The sequence below is a fragment of the Rhinoraja longicauda genome, chromosome 6 (assembly GCF_053455715.1).
Source record: "Rhinoraja longicauda isolate Sanriku21f chromosome 6, sRhiLon1.1, whole genome shotgun sequence".
Lineage (NCBI taxonomy): Eukaryota > Metazoa > Chordata > Chondrichthyes > Rajiformes > Arhynchobatidae > Rhinoraja > Rhinoraja longicauda.
This window is the reverse complement of record NC_135958.1, coordinates 13,535,707-13,558,129: the sequence shown is the minus strand read 5'-3', so window position 1 is coordinate 13,558,129 and position 22,423 is coordinate 13,535,707. Positions and strand designations below refer to the sequence as shown.

General features: G+C 44.9%; 1 protein-coding gene across 1 annotated transcript in view; it reads right to left on the bottom strand.

Annotated features, from left to right (window-relative positions):
- Positions 1-505: 505 nt before the first annotated feature.
- ldhd (lactate dehydrogenase D) overlaps positions 506-22,423 on the bottom strand; it is a 38,256-nt gene continuing 16,338 nt past the window's right edge. Inside the window, exons 6-11 of the mRNA XM_078400487.1 lie at positions 19,053-19,252; positions 15,447-15,575; positions 10,417-10,544; positions 10,237-10,327; positions 6,070-6,181; positions 506-3,564 (exon numbers count right to left, since the gene is read on the bottom strand). Of these exons, the coding sequence (XP_078256613.1) occupies positions 3,390-3,564; positions 6,070-6,181; positions 10,237-10,327; positions 10,417-10,544; positions 15,447-15,575; positions 19,053-19,252 (835 nt within the window). The 3' untranslated portion in view covers positions 506-3,389. The remainder of the gene's footprint in view (positions 3,565-6,069; positions 6,182-10,236; positions 10,328-10,416; positions 10,545-15,446; positions 15,576-19,052; positions 19,253-22,423) is intronic.

Below are 22,423 nucleotides of genomic sequence, written 5' to 3'. Positions count from 1 at the left end.
TATTGAATGCAGAGGCTGGTGGGATGGAAGGTGTGAGGACCAGAGGAATTCTGCACTTGCTCTTTCTGGGAGGAGAGGTGGTGAAAATAAAGATGCAGAAAATAGATAAGTTGCAGTCAAGGTCTCTGGCGGGATGGAAATGATATTCTTGCAATTCCTCCCCCCTGTGCTACACTTGATTTGATGAGTCATTCCATGCAGGTACCTCTGAAATGTCTTCTTCCTAAACTGTGGCTTCTCTGCTGCTGCAGTGGTTCAACTGGGTATTTTTCATCGGATGTTTTTAAGGCAGAGATTGACAGATACTTATTTAGCAAGGGTGTCAAGGGTATGGGGAGAAGGCAGGAGAATGGGGTTGAGAGGGAAGATAGATCAGCCATGTTTGAATGGTGGAGTAGACTCAATGGGCTGAATAGCCTACTTCTGCTCCTATGACTTGTGAACCCATGAACTGACATCGTTACCTGTGTGCAAAAAAAACGTTTCAGTATACTTTGATTCGGAAATTAAAGTTTATTGTGCAAAGTTTGTACAATTTTAACTGTCGGCACAAGGAACTGCCAGATGCTGGAGTCTTGAGCAAAACACAATGTGCTGGAGGGACTCAGCGAGTCATCATCTTCACTCTGACGTAGTCTTGACCCGAAACGTTGCCTGTCCATTCCCTCCCTAGATGCTGCTTGGCCCGCTGAATTCCTCCAGCACGTTGCGTTTTACACAATTTTTAACAGATTTGGATTTAAAATAATTAAATTTAAGAACAAATCAGGATTGGCATTGGATATTGTAGTGTGTGACGCTGTCAATGCAAGATCACAATATCAGATGTTCCAGTTTATTAAATTGTGCAAGTAAGGCAGGAACATATCAGATCCTCCAGATGAATTTAAAAATCATTTCATTTCAGGACCCTGATTCATTTCACTCATTACTGACCAATTCTCATCCCATGTGAAGTCACTTCTCCAGTAATTTTTACAAGAATTTTGCTTTCAGCATAACCATAGCCATTTCCAACACTGCCAAATGCAAGATTTGACTCTGAAAGACAATTATTGGTTGGTGTTGCTCTATTTTCAATTGGTCTTGAGTTCATAAACACAATGGAAGACATTTGCTTCCTATAATTTTCAGTTTCTCCATTATAATTTAGTTAATGTGGCACAAGACACCTGTGCTTAGATTCTCCAAATCCAGGAACACCTTTTGTGAGTGTAGTAAAAACTGTAGTAAGTGTTAGGCTTTGGCTCGAGAGTGTAGTAAAAACTATTTTAGCTGTACTTTGGGAAATATGTGTTGCGCAATGCCTTGTGGTCCTCCAGGCACGAGCAAACCTTTTCAGCACTTGCTCCAGCACTTGTCAGCACCAGAGACTGGTATCACCATCCATCTGAGGAGATAGTGTGAACTTCCTTGCTGGTGGAAACTCAAAATCCTGGTACACAGCCCACAATCCATTTCTGACATTTAAGTGCTGTAACTTGCTTTTGTGATCGTTCCACCGATACTCAAAGTATCCTGGTTGCCTTTTACAACGTACCTTTAAATATGACAGGAGAGGGGCGATTGGGCTGGCGGTCACAGGGGAAAAGAGTAGAAACAAGATGGATGTCATTCAACCGTTTGAGTCAGGCTGGATTAGTTGAATCAGTCTATTTCAGAGTCGGAACAGCAACAAAAGGCAGCCAGTTGGTTGAGTGATCAAAATTGGCTTTTTGGATCGGGCAATAAAAAGGAGATGTGTAGCAGGGGTCTCTTGCGAGCGGCCATGTTGGGAAAGAAGCTGCATGGAGAATTGCTGTGCGATGGTAAGTGTTAGGCTTTGGCACGAGAGGCTTTGGTGAGGAGGCTGAACAAAGGGGGACAGGAGGTAAAGATACAGCCTGCTGTTTCTTGTGTGATTGTAGTGCTGGTCGGTAGAATGGTGCAATATTCCTGCTGCTGGATGTGGGAAATCAGGGTAACTGTTGGTGTCCCTGATGATGACACTTGTGGGAATTGTGTTCAAGTGTAGCATAAGTGGAGCTGCAGACGGACAACCTCAGCATCCATGAGAAGGAGAGCTTGATGGGTAGGAGTTACAGCGAGGTTGTAGCCGGGCCCTAGGGAGTGTTGTAAACCAGAGGGATCTAGATAGAATGATCAAGAAGGCTTTTGGAACATTGGCCTTCATCAGTCAGGGTATTGAGTATAGAAGTTAGGATGTTATGTTTCAATTGTACAAGATGGTGAGGCCGCACTGCCTTCAGTTTTGGTCACTCTACTACAAGAAGAATGTTATCAAGCTGGAAACAGTGCAGAGAAGATATATGAGGACATTGCCAGGTCTTGAGGGCCTGAACTACAGAGAGAGGTTACACAGGCTAGGACTTTATTCCTTGGAGCACAGGAGGATGAGGAGTGATCTGATGGAGGTGTATAAGATCGTGAGGGGAATTGATAGGGTAGATACACAGTCTTTTACCCAGAGTTGGGGAATCAAGAACCAGGGGACATAGGTTTAAGGTGCAAGGGGAAAGATTTAATAGGACCCTGAGTGGTAACTTTTTCACACAGAGGGTGATGGCTGTAGGGATCGAGCTACCAGAGCAGGTAGTTGAGGCAGGAATTATAACAACATTTTAAATGCATTTGGATGTACAGGGATAGGAAATGTTTAGAGAGATATGGGCCTAAGGTGGACTGGTGAGACTAGTGTAGATTGACCATCTTGCTCAGCATGGGAAAGTTGGCCTGAGGGGGCAGTTTCTGTGTTGTATGAGTATACGACTCTAAAAGTCACCGTGTTCCGCAGTAATGTTTTCATTCATGATGGGAAATATGATTTCATGTTTAACAGCTGAATTTTCTCTGAAGTAATAGGGAATGTAATTCAATATTGTTTTTCATTCTTACATAGAGCAAAATAATCAGTGCACGACATGTAGTAAAAGATTTCAAATCGAAAGAAACCTATCTAAAAGGAAAAAATTGCATCTGGGGATTAAAACGTGCCTATGAACTCTCCTGGAACAGGAATCTTTTTAAACATCTAGTGGGGACAAGTCAAGCATCCTCCTTTATGATTCAACTGTATTTTTAAACATGTTCATGCCTTGCATCCATCAAGTTGACAATTTGAAAGCAATGTTTCATTTTTCATCAAATCAACTGATCTATTATTCAAGTGAAAACTGGAGTGAACTTTATCTGTCAAGCAGCTGTAATTAATGTTGGAGCCAATGTCAGGAACTCACTCTTGGGGTGCAACAACCACCGTGGAAGAAAAAAACTACCCATGCATTGGCTTCTCAGGAAGTTCTGTATGTCCATTGATTAATCCCATTCACATTTCAACTTGCAGATTGTTGGGAAGTGGAAATCTTTGGCCAGACAAAGGTTATTCCCTTTCAAATGCTCTCCACCACTTTGCCTGGATTCATAATTTGTTTTGGATCCAATGCTGCCTTAATTCCTCTCATCACCTGCATACCGACGGCACCAATTTCTTCAGTCAGGAGATGCCGTTTGCCCAAGCCTATGCCGTGCTCCCCAGTACAGGTGCCATCCATGGCCAGAGCTTGTCTGTGCAAGAAGGAAACAGAAGACCAAATTCAGCCTGCTAATCCCTTACAATCAAATATCTTTCAAAGCAGTGCAGGTGCGCACTTAAGTAGATGAGGTACCAAATTCTCACCCAGTACATGGATAGAGTGAGATTACATGGTGCAGCTAGTAGAGCTGCTGCCTGACCTTGTCCTGGGTTCCACCCTGACCTTGTGTTCTGCTTGCATGTTCCCCCTGTGACTGCTCTGGTTTCCTCCCATTTTCCAAGACTTGCATGTTGATAGGTTAATCCACATGTGGGAAATTGCCCATTTTATGTAGGAGTGGCAAAATCTGGGGGGAGGTTGTGAGGAGAATGGGCAGCACAGTGGGGCAGCTGGTAGAACTACTGCCTGACAGCACTGGAGACCCTGACCTCGGGTGCTGTCTTTGTGGGGTTGGTACATTTTTCACCACGTTGGTTTTCTCCAGGTGCTCCAGTTTCTTCCCACATCCCAATGACATGCGGGTTTGTAGATTAAATGGTCTCTGTAAATTGTCCCTAGTGTCTAGGAAATGGATGAGAAAGTGGGATAACACAGAATTAGTGTCAACAGGTCAGCGTGAACTCGGTGGACTGAAGTGCCTGTTTCTCTGCTGCATCTCTAAACAAAAGTAAAATCACAATGAAAAGTGGGATTAGTATAGGGTGCATTTCAATGGGCGCTGTAGGGGCAGCATACATTCACAAGGCTGAAGGGTCTGTTTCCGTGTTGTATGTCTCTGTAACTCTGAACAGTCTGCATGTTTAGTTTTGATGTCACGGCTGCAACACTGGAGTACAACTAGACATTGAAGAGATAGTGTGGGCTTTGACCAGAATCACTGGCACCAGTTTAAAGGCTGCAAGTTGCTGGAGTGTGAACTGGTGCAGCAGAAAATACTTAAAGAGACCGTCTCCAAGCTTGCTCATGAGATATTCTCCAATGGACCCGATATCTCCAGTGCTCTGGGCGAGTCCTCCTCCTCCTGTTTATAACAGTCCATTAGTCCTTGGGAAATGATGGATCCAATTCTGGGATCTGCCTCATCACTCCCAAAGCCAGTTTTTCATTTAATATATACAGCGCGGAAACAGGCCTTTTCGGCCCACCAAGTCTGCGCCGCCCAGCGATCCCTGCACACTAACACTATTAACACTATCCTACACACACTAGGGACAATTGTTACATTTACCCAGTCAATTAACCTACATACCTGTACGTCTTTGGAGTGTGGGAGGAAACCGAAGATCTCGGAGAAAACCCACGCAGGTCACGGGGAGAACGTACAAACTCCTTACAGTACAGCACCCGTAGTCAGGATCGAACCTGAGTCTCCGGCGCTGCATTCGCTGTAAAGCAGCAACTCTACCGCTGCGCTACCGTGCCGCCTTGATTCATCCCCACCCACTGAAGTGGCGTTTCTTGTTGAGGACCATTGTTCCCGCCATGGTAAAGGAATGCCCAGGTAAAAGGATACAAGGCAATTGTGTTGCTTGTGTGCAAGACCCCTCGAGTATTGTGTACACGTGCAAAACTCCCTTGGAAGAAACTGGTGTCATTTTAGCCCGTTTCTACACTCCTTCAAATTTCTAGTCGCAGGTGTCTTATTATGTAAAAAATCAAGAATTGCTGTCTCAAATATTCACCAGAAAACCTAATTGGATCTATTTCACTTTTCACGAGGACCTATTTCCATAGAGATAAGCTCTACATTAACAAAGACAAACCAAGTGTATTTACTGATTATGGCATCAATACAGGTTTCAAGGAAAGCTTAAAGTGGTGAAAACAAAGACTCTTGGGTATTGATTACAGGATTTATAGTTTAAAAAAACCAAGGTCAGTAAAGTGGCTGTCAGTCTGAGGAAGACACAGATTAAATCTCCAAGTGGCCCAATCTATAAATGGTCCAAGAGTTGTGGGCAGGTGAAACTTAATATTTAAAATGCAACTACAATGCGCATTGTGTACTTTCAGTGGATGGAAACTGACCAAAGAAGGGGAAGTTGAATGAGATCTGAGAATGTTAGAGTCAATGCTTAATGTACAATCTCTGAAACATCAAAGTGCGTCAAAACAGTGCCAAATATATACAGTATTTTAATCCGATCATACCTCGGGTATGGTGTGCCTTTTTGTATAGGACTAAAAATAAACATGATACTAATCCATATGACCTAGGAAACCACTCGGCCCATCGAGTCTATGCTGGCTGCCAGAGCAATCTCATCATCCCATCCACACCTTAATCCGCATTAATTCTCCTGCAACCTGTTCTCTCTCTCGTGCCCATCAACCATCCCCACCCCCACCCAGACATTCACACTACACGTAATTTACATTCTCAAATCAACCAGCAAATCTTTGGGTGGTGGGAGGAAACTGGAGTGCATGGGGAGCAAAATGAGGTTAAAATGAGCTTGAGGCACATGTCTCCTGAGTTCTCCATGACCTCGTCCATCCTGTTGCATATGGTCTCAGTAAAATATTGTTACTGTACCTGGCCAATCTGTCAGTAAACTCTTTCACCCTTCGCTCCTCATCCTTGTCCATTGGGTCCATCGTCATCAAGCAGTGGAAGTTGCCATCTCCTACATGACCTACAATAGGTCCTTGAATTGGAATCAGATGATTGATTAGTTGTATTGCATAAAATGCAATGAAGAAAGATAGAAAAAGCAAGAACAATGAAGCCTTAATGACGTTGAGTTCAACGAGATTCCAATCAAGGTCATTGACAATGACCATGCTTAGGCATATCTCAGGAGACAATGTTTCATTTTTGTCTTAAAGACACTGGAGAACACAGAACATTCTGTTCCTTGAGTGGAGTCTCAACCATTCTGCACCTCAAATCATTCTCTTACCATTTCTCCACTTCTCATAATATTTATATCTAACAAAGGTTTCAATTGTTTATCAGAAGGGAGTTCCAGGTTTCATCTCCCTCTTCCTTGGTATCTCTCTCTCTCTCTCTCTCTGCTATCTCCTCCCCTCAAAATCTCTCTCTCTGCCATCTCTTCCCCTCAAAATCTCTCTCCCCTTCACCTATCCTCCTTCCCTTCCTCTATCTCTCCTTCAACCTCACCCAACAAACCTTCTCCTCCCATCACACTTCTCCCATAACCCTTCATAATTACCCCACTTTGCTCCACCTCGTCACATTTCTCCTCATCCCCATTGTCAGACCATCCCATCTTCTCTCCTGAACTCCCGCCCTCCCTCTTATCTTCCTCTTCCTCCACATCCACATCCCTGAACCTCTTTCCCTTTCTCCCATCAGGCCGTCATCATTCCTCTTCCTCAGCTGCCTTGTTGCCATTAGGCAGATTGGAAGCCAAGGACTGCCCTCTGCTGGTTTGGCCATTGGTTGATGGATTGGGCTCATGAGCTTTTGACTGGGAGTAGAAGTGATAGTGAGAGTCTACATCTTGTTGTGAATAGAACATTGGCTGGCGAACGGGAAATGAAAGTGGGAATAGATGTCTTGTACTGGCTGGCAAGATGTTGTGAGTGCTGTACCACTGGGATCAGAGCTAAGGCTTTAACTTTTTACAACTCGTTTAAATGACTTGGATGAAAGCACAAAATGTGTGTTGCTAAATTTCCTGATGCAACCGTGACAGGCAGGTTAGTGAGTCATGAACAAGACAAAAACACGGGTTAGAAGCGCATATAGAAAGGTTTCATAGGGCAGCCGTAGATCTGGTAAATGAAGTATGACTCTGACTCATCTCTAACCCCTCTCACCCTGGCCGCAAACTCTGAAGCATTTCCCTGTTCTACTCAATAACCAAAGTCTGTAGTCTCTTTTTTGCTCTGGTTTATTTTCACCCACATGTTTAGACCGTAATGTTGTATCCTTATTGTTTTGATGTGTTTATGCTTTATTCTTAATTGTTAACTGTATTTTGTGTTGTCATTTGTGAGCGGAGCACCAAGGCACATTCCTTGTGTCTGCATACTTGGCCAATAAACTTATTCATGAATGGAAAGTTAAGAATGCAGAAAGTTGTCTTAATTGTGAAAGATTGCAAAGTTCTGAGATAATTTGTAAAAAGCTAACAAATGTTATCATTTATTGTAGGGGGAGAGGTCATGACTCAGTTAAATATGGCATTTGTGACTAGATTAATGTGCACAAAACTGGCCTGTGTAGGAAGGAACTGCAGATGCTGGTTTAAACTGAAGAGAGACACAAAATGCTGGAGTAACTCAGCGGTACAGGCAGCAACTCTGGATAAAAGGAATGGGTGGCATTTCAGGTCGAGACCCTTCTTCAGACTGAGAGTCAGGGGAGGGGGAGATACAGAGATAAGGAAGTGTAAGGTGTGAGAACGAGACATCAAAGGGGAGTGCAGATGAAGGAAAATGTAGAATAGATCATTGTTAGCTCGGAGAAGGTAACAACAAAGCAAACAGAGATAAAATGTAATCTGGGATAGTCAGACTGGTCGGAGAACTGGGAAGGGGGGGGGATGGAGAGAGAGGGAAAGCAAGGGTTACTTGAAGTTAGAGAAGTCAACATTCATACCGCTGGGGTATAAGCTACCCAAGCGAAGTATGAGGTGCTGTTCCAGTTTGCACTGTGCCTCACTCTGACAATGGAGGAGGCCCAAGACAGAAAGGTCGGTGTGGGACTGGGAGGGGGAGTTAAAGTGTTTACCAACTGGCCTCCTTATTTCATGTTCTGGAAGCTGTTCAGGGAAGGTTTGCAAAACTAACAAGTTCATAAGTTACAGGAGCAGAATTAAGCCATTTGGCCCAGCAAGTCTACTCCGCCATTCACTCGGCTGATATATTCACCCTCTCAACCCCATTCTCCTGCCGTCTCCCCATAACGCCCGACACCCTTACTAATCAAGAATCTGTCCATCTCCACCTTAAAAATATGCATTGGCTTGGCCTCCACAGCCTTCTGTGGCAGAATGGGTGAATGTTTTAGGAGAATAAGATTTCACAGGCCAGGTGTGTATCTTTTAGGAGTTTAGATGAGTGAGAAGTACATGATTGAAACATCTGGATCCTGAGGGTTCAGGGTGGATGCGGAGGGGAAGATTCATGTGATAATCTAGCACCTCGGGATTATTTTTAAAATAAGGGATTGCCTATTTAAGACAGAGGGGGCTTCTTTTTTCCTGAGGATCATGTCTTCAGACCCTTCTTCCTTAAAGGACAGTCGAAGCAGAGTCTTTGAATGTTACCATATTCCCTCCTCTTACTTTCCAGGATTTAGACCCAGCGATGAAGGACTAGTGATTTATTTCCAAATGAGGATGGTGTGCTGTTTGAAGAAAGAGTACGATGGTGATAGAGCCTTGAACCTGCTGCCCTTATCCTTCCTGGTGGTAGTGGTCCTAAGTTTGGGAGGTGCTGGTACAGTAGCCTGGGTGAGTAACTGGTGGTCACTGCACACTAATGTTGGAGTGAATGAATGTCTAGGTTAATTGTTGAGTGCCAATCGAGTGGGCTACTTCATCCTGATGGTGCGGAAATTCTCAAAACACATTGAGGTGCATTTTCCCCCTCTTTGAGGTGCATTCATCCTGGCAAGCGGAGTGTATTCCATCATACACCTGACTTCTGCCTTACTGATGGTGAAAACGCTGTGGCATATCTGGAGAGGTATCACTTATCACATGATACCAAGCCCAGACCTGCTCTTTCAGGTTTCAGCATTGATCCAAATGAGATTCTGGACAATGTTGACAATTGAAGGTTGGGGTTTTGACTGTAGAATTGCATGTCAAGGGTCAGACTCTCTCTTGTGGGAGATGAGCATTGCCTGACACTTGTGTCATCAGCCCATGCCTGAATGTTGGCCCAGTCTTGCTGTATTCAGGCTAGAACTGCTTCGCTTGTTGATGAAATTGAATTGAACATAATGTAATTGTAAGAACACATTTTTACTTCTGACCTTATGGTAGAAAGTTACTGATGTAGATAATTGGAGCTGGGGTATTTTAGAAATCACACAGACCATGGGCTGGGATAGTGAGCTTCACAACTACAACCACCTTCCCCTTATCAAGGTATGACTCCATCCATTGGGCTGTTTCCCCCCCTGATGTCCATTGGCTTCAGATTTCCTTGATGCCCCCAAATTATTAAAAAGCTTTAACTGAGTTATTTTAACTTGTAGTTTTTTCCTTAAAATTAATGTTTACAGGTTTCACATGTGATAATATGCATACCTACTTGAGTAACCATTTTACTGGATTATTTTAGATTTTTCACTACACTGTTTCCTTGGTACCTGAGCAACTAGACTGTACTGACTGGAAGGACACAAAGTGCTGGAGTAACTCAGCAGGTCTGGCAACATCTCTGGAGAACATGAATAGGTATCATTTTGGGTCGAGACCCTTCTTCAGACTATAATGGCTACTCTGGCCCTCTTTATCAAGTACCAGTGCTTTGATAAGACTGAGCTACATTTGGAGAAACTTTTACTTATTCTGCACTGACATGGGAAATCAACAAAGGCGTTAGTCCATTCATTCACGACGTTGAATTACATGGTACACAGGAGTTAAACAATCGTGTCCCAATGTAATACTAAACAACATTGACAACAGCTACACCCCACATCAATCCCAGGGGATGAATCTAAATTTGGCAGTGGACCCTAGGAAGCAAGTGTGGCAAGTGTTTGGCAACCACCAACCTGTAAGCTTTGACTGTATCAGGTCATCTTTAGTAGTCACGATGATTTCGGGTAGCTTTGAGAGTGGAACACACACGTCTGTAGAATAAGCCTTCAAAAATAAGGGAGAATTGTCGGTCGGTTTGACTCGTCTGAAAAGTTTGTTTGAAATTATGGAAGTGAGGCCCGAAGCTGCCTCACCTTACAGCCCGGCCGCAGGGCCCGCGCAGCGTACCACGCATTGTGCCGTGCTTGCCATAGCTTATCCCGATTTTCTTGATCTTTGGCCCAAATAAAATCAGAGCCCCTGTTCGCCTTCGCTATTTCGTCTGAGAAGCAAACAAAGACAAATATGACACAGCGGGCAGCCCACTGAGCAATACAGACCAGAGGGTTTAGTGCGGAAGAATGAGTGTAAGAAAATAACTGCAGATGCTGGTACAAATTGAAGGTATTTATGAGATGAATTCCAAACACTGAATCTCCACATCACTGGAACTTGAAACCCATGGGAGACAATTAAGCAGCACTATTGTCTTATCCTTTTCCCAGAGCGCGACACATTTTTCCCTTCAGTTCTTTTCTCCTGAAGATAATTATTGAACCCACTTTCATCATTCTGTTAAGGTGTAGGTTCCAGATTGTGACAATTCACTGCACAAAACATTTTTTATCTCGCTGCTGGTAATTTTTCAACACACAGGCCAAACTTCCACCAGGTGTGGCATGGAAGCAAAATACCAGAGGTGTGAGGAATTGTACGGGTGGTCAGGTTGAATCCTGAATCTTGGTCTTGATTAGTATGGGTGTCAGGGGTTATGGGGAGTAGGCAGGAGAATGGGGTTGAGAGGGAAAGATAGATCAGCCATGATTGAATGGCGGAGTGGACTTGATGGACCAAATGGCCTAATTCTTCTCCTATATAATTTATGAACTTATGAATCCGGGAATAAACACATACTCGATGGGTCAGGCAGCAACAATGGAGAAAGTTAGCATTCAATGTCAGTGAATTTTCATCAGAACCATTTCTCTCTCCCCAGATGCTGTCTTGTCTGCCCAGTATTTCCAGCATACATTGCTTTATCCCAGAAGTTTTATGTTATACAAATTACCAATTTAAATAGTTAATATCATCCAGGATTGGTGATTTTAGAGGAACTATCCAAATTAATTGCAGGTTTCAATAAGAAAAAAATTGGATGAGTTATATCAGTGCCTCAGACTGAGAAATAAAGATTGATAAATATTTAGGTAAGTTGTTGAGTTATTTTGAAAAAATAAGTTAACCTGCCCTTGCTGTCAGTCAGGGAACAGTACTTCAGTTTAGGTTGCCTCTGGCCGCCTCTGTCTGGGCTGGAAAATTAGAAGCTAGTTTAAGATAGTACATAAATATATGAACCTTACAGTCAGAAACAGGAGAATTTATCATGGGGAACATAGAAATGGCAGAGCAAGTTCTTCACTGAAGACGACATAAATGAACATTTCAGTAATGTTGGGGAGTCAAGAGTCAAATGAAAAGAAGGAATAAGAGGAAATTAGCAGAACATAAAAATAGCACTGGAGAAGTTAAATGCACTAAAAACTGATAAATCCCCAGGCACCGATAATATACATTCCAGCCTTTTAAAGGAGGGAGCACGGAGATAGTGGATCACTGGTTCACACCGTCCAATATTCTGTCAATTATGAAAATTCCTGTAGATTGGAGGATGGCAAGTGTTAACATTATTTTATAAAGGTGAGAGAGCTAAAATATCAGTTAGATTAAATCAGTAATAGGAAAATTAGAGTTGTACAGCAGGGAAACAGATCCCTTGGCCCAGCTTGTCCATGCGAAACCAACTAGTCCCAATTGCCTGTGTTTGGACCTTATCGACCTAAACCTTTTCTGTCCATGAACCTGTCTAAACGTATTTTAAAATATTGTAATTGTACCCATCTTTACTATTTCCTCTGTCAGCTTGTTCCACATACCCAAGAGTCCCAGTGTGGACGTGGGGCCGAAGGGCCTATATCCTATATCCACGCCGCAAGGCTCGAAAAGAATTGATCAGGGTAGTGTGGAAAAAGTCACCCTAATGTTCTTTTTAAATGAATTCCCTTCTCACCTTAAATCTATGCCTTCTCGGTTTATCCTGGGAAAAGGACTGTGATCACCCACCTTATTTGCACCCTCATGATTTTATATATCTCTTTGATAACCCCTCAATCTTCTACGCACCAGGGAAAAAAAGGTCTGAGCCCATCCATTTATTCCTTAGAATTCAAGATCTCCAGTCCCAGTATATCCTTGTGATTCTTTTCCTTACCTGTTCCTGCTAATGACTACCTTACCATAGCTAGGCATCCAGAACTCCACACAATACTCCAAGTGTGGTCTCACCAACACCTTGTAAAGTTGTAACATGATGTCCCAACTCTAGTATTATACTCAATGCCCTCGTTGAAGGCAAGCATGCCAAACATAATCTTCCCCACCCTTTCTATCTCTCGGAGAACTACATGCTGGTATCCCTAGGTGTCTCTGTTGTACAGACATTCACTGTATAATTCCTTCCTTGGTTTAATGTCACGAAATGCAACACTTCACTTTTGTCCAAGTTAAATGCCATCTGCTATTTATTTTGCCCACTTTCCCAGTTGATCAAGATTGTGTTGCAATCTTCAATAACCATATTCACTTTCCACTATACCACCAATTCTGGTGTCATCAGTATATTTACTAACCACGCCGAATACATTCTCATCCAAATTGTTAATACTGATGACAAACAACAATGGATCCATCACCAATCTCTGCAGCACACCACCAATCGTGGCCTCCAATCTGACTAACAACTCTTCACTGACGCCCTCTGACACTTATCACCGAGCCAGCTTTGTAGCCAAATGGCAAGCTCACTGTGGATCCCATGAGGTCTACCCTCTGAACCTGCCTGCCATGTGAGAATTGTCAAAGGGTCTTGGTAAAATCCATGTCGACCATAACCACTACTGCCCTGCCCTGATCAATCCTCTTCCGAGTCTTATGGCGTGGAATTAGGCCCTTCGGCCCCACTTGCCCACACAGGGACTCTTGGTTACCTCTTCAAAAAAACTCAGTATGACATACAATTTCGTACACCCAGAGCTATCCTGACTTTCTCTAATCAAAGTTGGCCTTTCGAAATGAAGGTCAACCCTGTCTCTCAGAAACGCCTCAATAACTTTCCCACCACTAATGTTGGGCTGAAAGGCCTGTAGTTCTCTGGCTAAACCTTGCTGCAACTCTTAAATAAAACCACAACATTAGCCACCCTCTCACCTTCCGATGAAACAAATATATCTGCCCTTGCCTCCCTCCCTCTCTAATGATTTAGATGAAGGAATTAGAGTAACACTAGAAAGTTTGCAGATGACACAAAGCTGGGTGGCAGGGTGACCTGGACAGGTTGAGTGAGTGGGCAGATGCATGGCAGATGCAGTATAATGTAGATAAATGTGAGGTTATCCACTTTGGCGGCAAAAACAAGGAGGCAGATTATTATCTCAATTATGTCAGGTTAGATAAGGGGGAAGTGCAGCGAGACCTGGGTGTCCTTGTACACCAGTCACTGAAAGTTGGCATGCAGGTACAGCAGGCAGTGAAGAAAGCTAATGGCATGTTGGCCTTCATAACGAGAGGATTTCAGTATAGGAGTAAAGAGGTTCTTCTGCAGTTGTATAGGGCCCTGGTAAGACCGCATCTGGAGTATTGTGTACAGTTTTGGTCACCTAATTTGAGGAACGACATCCTTGTAATTGAGGCAGTGCAGCGTAGGTTCACGTGATTGATCCCTGGGATGGCAGGACTGTCATATGAGGAAAGATTGTATTCACAGGATTTTAGAAGGATGAGAGGGGATCTTATAGAGACATATAAAATTATAAAAGGAATGGACAAGCTAGATGCAGGGAAAATGTTCCCAATGTTGGGGGAGTCCAGAACCAGGGGCCACAGTCTTAGAATAAAGGGGAGGCCATTTAAAACTGAGGTGAGAAGCAACTTTTTCACCCAAAGAGTTGTGAATTTGTGGAATTTTCTGCCACAGAGGGCAGTGGAGGCCAAATCACTGGATGAATTTAAGAGAGAGTTAGATAGAGCTCTTGGGGCTAGTGGAATCAAGGGATATGAGGGGAAGTTTGGCACAGGTAACTGATTGTGGATGATCAGCTATGATCACAACGAATGGCGGTGCTGGCTCGAAGGGCCAAATGGTCTCCTCCTGCACCTATTTTCTGTTTCTATGTTTACCTTCCCATGCCAGTCCCATTGGTTCACATTTGACTTATAAACCTCAATCTTTCCATATGCCTGCCCATATGCCTGTCCTTGGCCTTGTTCACCCCACACCTGTCATAATGGGTGGCGATCGGTGACTTTATCTCAAAAGATATATGTGCCGCAGAGAATATAGCAAAGTTTCACCAGATCAATTCCTGGGATGGTAAGATTTTGGAATGAGGAGAGATTGGATCAATTAATGCTTTTTGCGTTAGATCTCATTGAAGCGTAAAAATACTGGCAGGGCTCAAAATACCAGATGCACGGAGGATGTTCCCCAGACTGAAGTGTGTAAAACAACGAGTCAGTCTAAAAATATGGGAGAAAGAATTAGAATGCTCGGAGGGTGGGAAATCTGTGGAGATCTTTACCAGAAAAAACAGCAGAGGCGAAGTTGCTACATATATCATGTTGAGAATGATGATCAGACATGATCAAACTAAACGGACCAAATGTCCACCTCCAGAGACTATTGTTCCCTTTTCCAGGTACATTTGGATTTCAACATTAGGGATAAGTCCATATCACTTCACATTGATCATAAGTGATCGGAGCAGCATTAGGCCAAGTCTACTCCACCATTCAATCATGGCTGATTTATCTCTCCCTCCTAACCCCACTCAACTGCCTTCTCCTTGAGGGGAAGATTGCTTTGGAAAGGCACTTAAGTTGTGATAAAATATTCTGTAGAATAAGCAAGACTGAGCTTTTACTAAACCAGATGTAGTAGATGAGGTTAGAGGAGGTGCATACCCAGTTATAAACTCATCAAACATAGAACTGTACAGGACAGGAACAAGCTTTTCATGCCACAATGTCAGTGTCAAACATGATGCCAAGATAGACTAATCTCCTCCGGCTGCATATGATCAATAGTACTCCATGGGGTGAGAGTGGGAAGGAATAGGGACATTGAGCCTACCTGTCACCTGGATCTGCTCTGCCAGGCTTTTCTCAGTGCCATGGAATTCCAGGAAGAGCGTTGAAGACACTGTGTAATTCAGATTACTGTACTTGTTACAAGCATCGATCATCACATCGTCCAGGAACTCTGGGACAAGCAAAGATACCTTTACAGCACCGTACAATGCAGCAATAAACAACATTTCACTGGAAAAAGGAAAATGAAACCAGTGAGTCAAGCAGAAGGTGGTCCAATCTACATTAAAGTCAAAAGCTCATAGTAACACCAGACAGATGTCAAAGTTTGGCTTCATTGTATTCATGGATAGTATTATCTGATTTGAATGCAAACAAAAGCTTTTCACTGTATCTTGGTACCTGTGGCAACAATAAATCTATACCTTAACCCAAGTGTTGGGATTTCAGAACAATAGCAGAGTACATTAAGGAATTTTATTCTACTTGTTTTAACCTGAATTGCTCTGAAAGTAAACTTCATGCTAAAATGAGATTTTACAAACAGTACAATCTTTACACAGTTGCAGTTGTGATGCAGCTCACAATCCCTCGTGCAGACCATCTCTGCACCAAGCTAAATGCTCGCCTGCACTCATGCATCCATTGCACGTAACTACTCTCCCCTGCACATGTCTGCTTGATCCAAGATGGTGGCCAACCCAGGCGACTCTGTGTGCTAGTCACAGAAGTAGATCTGCAATCAAGAAAGCTAATGGCACGTTGGCCTTCATAACGAGAGGATTTGAGTATAGGAGTAAAGAGGCCCTCCTGCAGTTGTATAGGGCCCTGGTGAGACCACATCTGGAGTATTGTGTGCAGTTTTGGTCTCCTAATTTGAGGAAGGACATCCTTCCTATTGAGGCAGTGCTGCGTAGGTTCACGAGGTTAATCCCCGGGGTGGCGGGACTGTCATATGCGGAAAGATTGGAAAGACTGGGCTTGTATTCACTGGAGTTTAGAAGGATGAGAGGGGATCTGATAGAGACGTATAAAATTATGAAAGGACTGGACAAGCTAGATGCAGGAAAAATGTTCCCAATGTTGGGGGAGTCCAGAACCAGGGGCCACAGTCAAAGAATAAAGGGGAGGCCATTTAAAACCGAGGTGAGAAAAAACTTTTTCACCCGGAGAGTTGGGAATTTGTGGAATTCTCTGCCACAGAGGGCAGTGGAGGCCAATTCCCTGGTTGAATTTAAAAGAGAGTTAGATAGAGCTCTAGGGACTAGCGGAATCAAGGGATATGGGGAGAAGGCAGGCACAGGTTACTGATTGTGGATGATCAGCCGATGATCACAATGAATGGCGGTGCTGGCTCGAAGGACCGAATGGCCTCCTCCTGCACCTATTTTCTGTTTCTATCACACATTACAATCGCTCCTCTCTTTTAAATCTCCGACAGCACCATTTCTTACTAAACGTTATTCCGTTTATCATGTATCTAAACACTGTAGATGGCTCGATTATAATCATGTATTGTCTTTCCGCTGACTGGTTAGCACGCAATAGAAGATTTTCACTGTACCTCGGCACATGTGACAATAAAGTAAAGTAAACTCAGCTCCCCCTGTAGTCAATAACGCCTCCTCCCTCCCACAGCATCACTCCTACACAGCCTGCAATCTCCCCAGCACTCCTCCACAACAATGCTTCTCCCCCCCTCACTAAAGCACACCTGACCCTGTCCACATTAGTCCACAACTATGCCCCCCCCCCTCGCTGATTCATGTCATCCCTGCAGCTGTTCCCACCCTCCTCACCTGTCCATTCTCCCCTCCCCACACACTCACCCACACCCACACCAGGTCCACAGTGTCTTCACAGTTTTGGGACGAACAACATGGAGGGAAACATGAAAGATCTGATTGAAAGTGGGTGGAAGGGTACATTTATGTGCAGAGATCCCGAACTGCACAGACCCGTTCTATCACCCTCCTCACATGTCTCTGGTAATCAGCCGGGCCCCAGAAAGTCCAGCTAACTCTGCCGTTCCCCATCTTTCGCAGCAAACCTGCAGGTGGTGACAACAGCTCGAACAAAGGCCAACTCTGCAAACTGTGTAATCCGATTACAACAGAGAGCAAATGGGGAGGCAGCAGCAGTTTGCAGACACCAGTCATTACTGGGACATAGAGTGTGTGCCCAAATATAACATGCTTTTAAATAATAAATTAGTAGTGCACAATGTGAAAAGTGCTCTAAAAAAATATGAACCCTTCAATAAGCACGTGAGGTGTAAAGTTATTTTGTGCATAAGGTAGACATTCTCCTGACGACACACCACATGATTGCAACTGGATTCAGAGGCGGTTTGAGGGTTAAGCAACCTACAACTCATTGGTCAGGACTTTTTTTATTATATGTATGAAGGAACAGCAGATGAAGGTTTAAATCGAAGACAGACTCAAAAAGCTGGTGTAGGTGGTTCAGGCAGCATCTTTGGAGAAAAGGAATAGGTGATGTTTCAGGAAGATGGGTCTTAATCCAGAGATGCTGCCTGACCCGCTGAGTTACTCCAGCCTTTTGTGTCTATCTTCTGTTTTATTATGTTCTGCTTCATTGCAATGGCTAAAGACCAACAGTCACACTCAACTCTGCACTGATTAGGTCGAGCATGAAAGTAGCATTTTGCATTGCTACAGTTTGTATTAGTGTATGTATTGTGCAGCACTGTTGAATGTGGGCTTATATTCACTGAAATTTATACGGATGAGAGGGGATCTTATAGAAACATATATTAAATTCTTATGGGATTGGACAGGCTAGATGCAGGAAAAATGTTCCTGATGTTGGGGGAGTCCAGAACCAGGGGTTACAGTTTAAGAAAAAGGACTGGGATGAGGAAAAACCTTTTCACCCAGAGAGTTGTGAATCTGTGGAATTCTCTGCCATAGAAGGCAGTGGAGGCCAGTTCACTAGATGCTTTCAAGAGAGAATTAGATATAGCTCTAAGGGCTAACGGAATAAAGGGATATGGGGAGAAAGCAGGAACAGGTAATGATTTTGAATGATCAGCCATGATCATATAGCATAGCGATGCTGGCTCGAAGGGCCCAATGGCCTACTCCTGCACCTGTTTTCTATGTTTCATAGAGCGTGAAGATCGGGTATTTGACCCTCTGGGCTGACCATCAGGCATCCATTTACACTAATCCCATTTTATTCTCCCCACCCAGTTCTGCCACTCACTTACATACCTAGGGCAATTAATCTACCCATCCGCACATCTTTGGAATGTGACATGGAACCTGAACACCTGGAAAAAAGCCCTCAAGATCAGAAGGAAAACGTGTAAATACTACACAGACAGCAGCGATGGTCAGGATTGAACCCAGGTCACTGGTGCTGTGAGACATTACCTCTACCAGCTGTATTACTGTGTCACCCTGTGTTTAGAGCATTGCACTGCAGTAGTCTAGAGCTTGTGGTCTATGTGTTGCTATAATGCTGCATCAGAGTACATTCCGTATGCATTTGGGTTGGGGGTTATCCTGAAATCTATTATGTACAGAGCAATATCTGTTCTTTCACACGTGATACTTCAGCAGTTTCCACAACCCAGTTCCAACATGTTGTTTTATACCCCGTGTATAATGTTAGAGTGCCTTACCTATCCTTGCTATGGGAATGCCATACTGCAGCACCTGCACCGTACAATCCACGGCAGCCTGGACTGTTGGAAACGTGCAGACTGCAGACACCATGGACTCCGGTATCCCGTAGAGACGCAGTGTTGTCTTGGTGATTATTCCCAGCGTTCCCTCTGAGCCAACAAAGAGATTTGTCAGATTGTACCCGGCGGACGTCTTCCTGCAGGAGGAACATTTTATCACAGTGTGCACTCAACACGTTTCTCCCAGGCTGTGCAGCCCATCAACAGATGTCTCCACTGGCGGGAGAGTCTAGGACCAGAGAATAAAGGGACGTGCCTTTACAAAGGAGATGAGGAGGATATTTTTAAGGTGGAGATTGACAGATTCTTGATTAGCACAGGTGTCAGGGGTTATGAGGAGAAGGCAGGAGAGTGGGGTTGAGAGGGAAAGAAAGATCAGCCATGATTGATTGACGGAATAGACTTGATGGGTCGAATGACCTAATTCTGCTCCTGGTAAACATAAACTAATGTAAGGTACATATCTGTACATTAACTGTAGATTTGGACTGCGTTTCATCATATTTCCCCAGAGGGCAGATGAGCCTATAACGAACATCTTTTCATTTCATCACAGTCTGTAGGGAGTCGACCCGAAACGTCACCCATTCCTTCTCTCCAGAGAAGCTGCCTGACCCGCTGAGTTACTCCAGCTTTTTGTGTCGACCTTCGATTTTAAACCAGCATCTGCAGCTCTTTCTTACACGTCTGTCTCTTCCCACTGCTCTCTGCACTTCTTGTCAAGGCAGTTTGTCAATTCCGCAGCCTTGGAGGCAGCCTCTTCGCCAGGTTCAGCGTACAGGAATGCATCGTAGCATGCGTCACACTCTCCGTCCCATGTGGGGATGTACCGGCGATGATAGCCGCGAAGAATGGAACTCTTTGCTGCCCTGATGAGGAGTTTGCAGAGGGCTGAGTAGGCATTGTCCAAGTTGGTGGGGGTTGGGATGGGGATGGGGATTGGGGGGTGGGGATGAGGAGTTTGCAGAGGGCTGAGTAGGCATTGTCCAGGTTGGTGGGGATGGGGATGGGGAGTTTGCAGAGGGCTGAGTAGGCATTGTCCAGGTTGGTGGGGGTGGAGGTGGGAAAGGCTATAGATCCAGAGGTCCACCAGACCTCTCCACAAGCTCCTCGAACGGCTTCTCCTGGCCCGGCTCGATCCAATCATTGACCCTCAACTACCCGCTGAACAAGCCGGATTTCGGCGTGGACGCTGCACCAAATAGTCAAGCTGACCAACGACATCGAAGACAGTTTCGAAAACGGTCAATAAACAATAGGTGCAGGAGGAGGCCATTCGGCCCTTCGAGCCAGCACCGCCATTCAATGTGATCATGGCTGATCATTCTCAATCAGTACCCCGTTCCTGCCTCCTCCCCATACCCCCTGACTCCGCTATCCTTAAGAGCTCTATCCAGCTCTCTCTTGAATACATTCAGAGAATTGGCCTCCACTGCCTTCTGAGGCAGAGAATTCCACAGATTCACAACTCTCTGACTGAAAAAGTTTTTCCTCATCTCAGTTCTAAATGGCCTACCCCTTATTCTTAAACTGTGGCCCCTTGTTCTGGGTGACAAGGCAGGCATCACACTGGTGGACCTCACCGCCGCTTATGATTCTGTGTGGCACCAGGGCTTGATCTCGAAGCTCCTCCGAACCATCCCTGATCGCCATTTAGTGCGGCTCCTTGCCAACATCCTTGCCAACTGCAGTTTTGTACTCAAGACCAATGACGGACAATCAAGCCGACTGCTATGCCTAAGAAACGGAGTCCCCCAAGGCTCGGTACTGGCCCCCATGCTCTTCAATCTCTATATCAGCGATCTGCCACGCACGACCTCGCGCCAGTATGGATACACAGATGACTTGGCCCTACTGCACTCGGACGAGAGCTGGTCAAATGTTGAGGATGTGCTCTCGGCGGATATGGAACTTGTCGCGGGCTGCCTTAAGATCCGGAGACTAAAACTGAGTGTGGCAAAAACCACCACAATGGCCTTTCACCTGAACAACAAGGAAGCTCAACGCCAGCTAACCGTCACCCTCAATGGGTCATCCCTACCCTACAACCCATTTCCTACATACCTCGGGGTGAAACTAGATCGGCAGCTGACCTACAAGCAACACCTTGAAGCTCTCCGTGCTAAAGTCTCAACAACGCCCAAGCATGGTGCCGCAGCGCTCATACTTGCAAGCTAGACGCCACCCTCAACGACACCATGCGGATCATCACTGGCTGCCTACGCCTTACTCCGACGGATCTCCTGCCGGTGCTCGCAGGTATCGCACCCGCCAAGCTTCGCAGAGAGTTCTTCACTCATAGGCTGGTGTGCAAGGCTCCGTCGGACGCCAAACATCCTTTGCACCACCTCGCCCAGGATTCACAGCAACTGGGACCTCAACGCCTGTCATCTCGTCACCCTTTCACCCATCATGCAGCGCCCCTCTGTGGCTCCGGTTTCAATATACGAGGAGCATGGAGAACCAGCTGGGAACAGACATCGCGACCTCCTCAATTCACTGTCGCATCGAACACCACAGCCCCACCCGGCTCGGACATGCCCCACTACGAGTGGGTCGCCCTGAACCGGCTCCACACAGGGGTCGGCCGGTTCAACGCCAACATGCATCATTGGGGGTTGCGTCCATCAGCAGCCTGTGTGTGTGGAGCAGACCAGCAAACAGCGCAGCACATCATTTTCAACTGCACTGTCCTCCGTCCCCCTGGTGGAGGGGTAGACCTCACGGCCCTTGACAACACCACATTGCACTGGCTACAGCGCCTGGAGGGGGTTACATAATTTCTGCTGCCTCAAACGCAAGAAGAAGAATGATCACAGCCTAATGTACGTGGGAGCAGGACTTCAGCCTATTTGACTTGGAGCCGGATGGACACTTGCACTTTAATCAGCAACATCATGTTGTGTTTTCTGCCTGACGAGAGGCTGATGGGAATGGGATGTATTGGAGAAAATGAGGCTCTGGTGCAAACTGTTTGTTTTCACCCACTGATAAATTCTATAGCTCCCCAAGGATATCAGAGGACCCATCAATTCCAAATATGTTAGGAACATAAGAAATAGAAGCAGGTGAGGCCCATTCAGCCCATCATGACTGCTCTGTCATTCAATATGAGCACGGTTGATATTTTATCCCAACACCATTTTCCTCCATTAACCCCATATTCTTTGACTCCCTTAATATTCAGAAGCTCATCAATCAACGTCTTGAATATACTAAGGTAGACACAAAATGCTGGAGTAACTCAGCGGGTCAGGCAGCATCTCTGGAGAGAAGGAATGGGTGATGTTTCGGGTCGAGACCCGTCT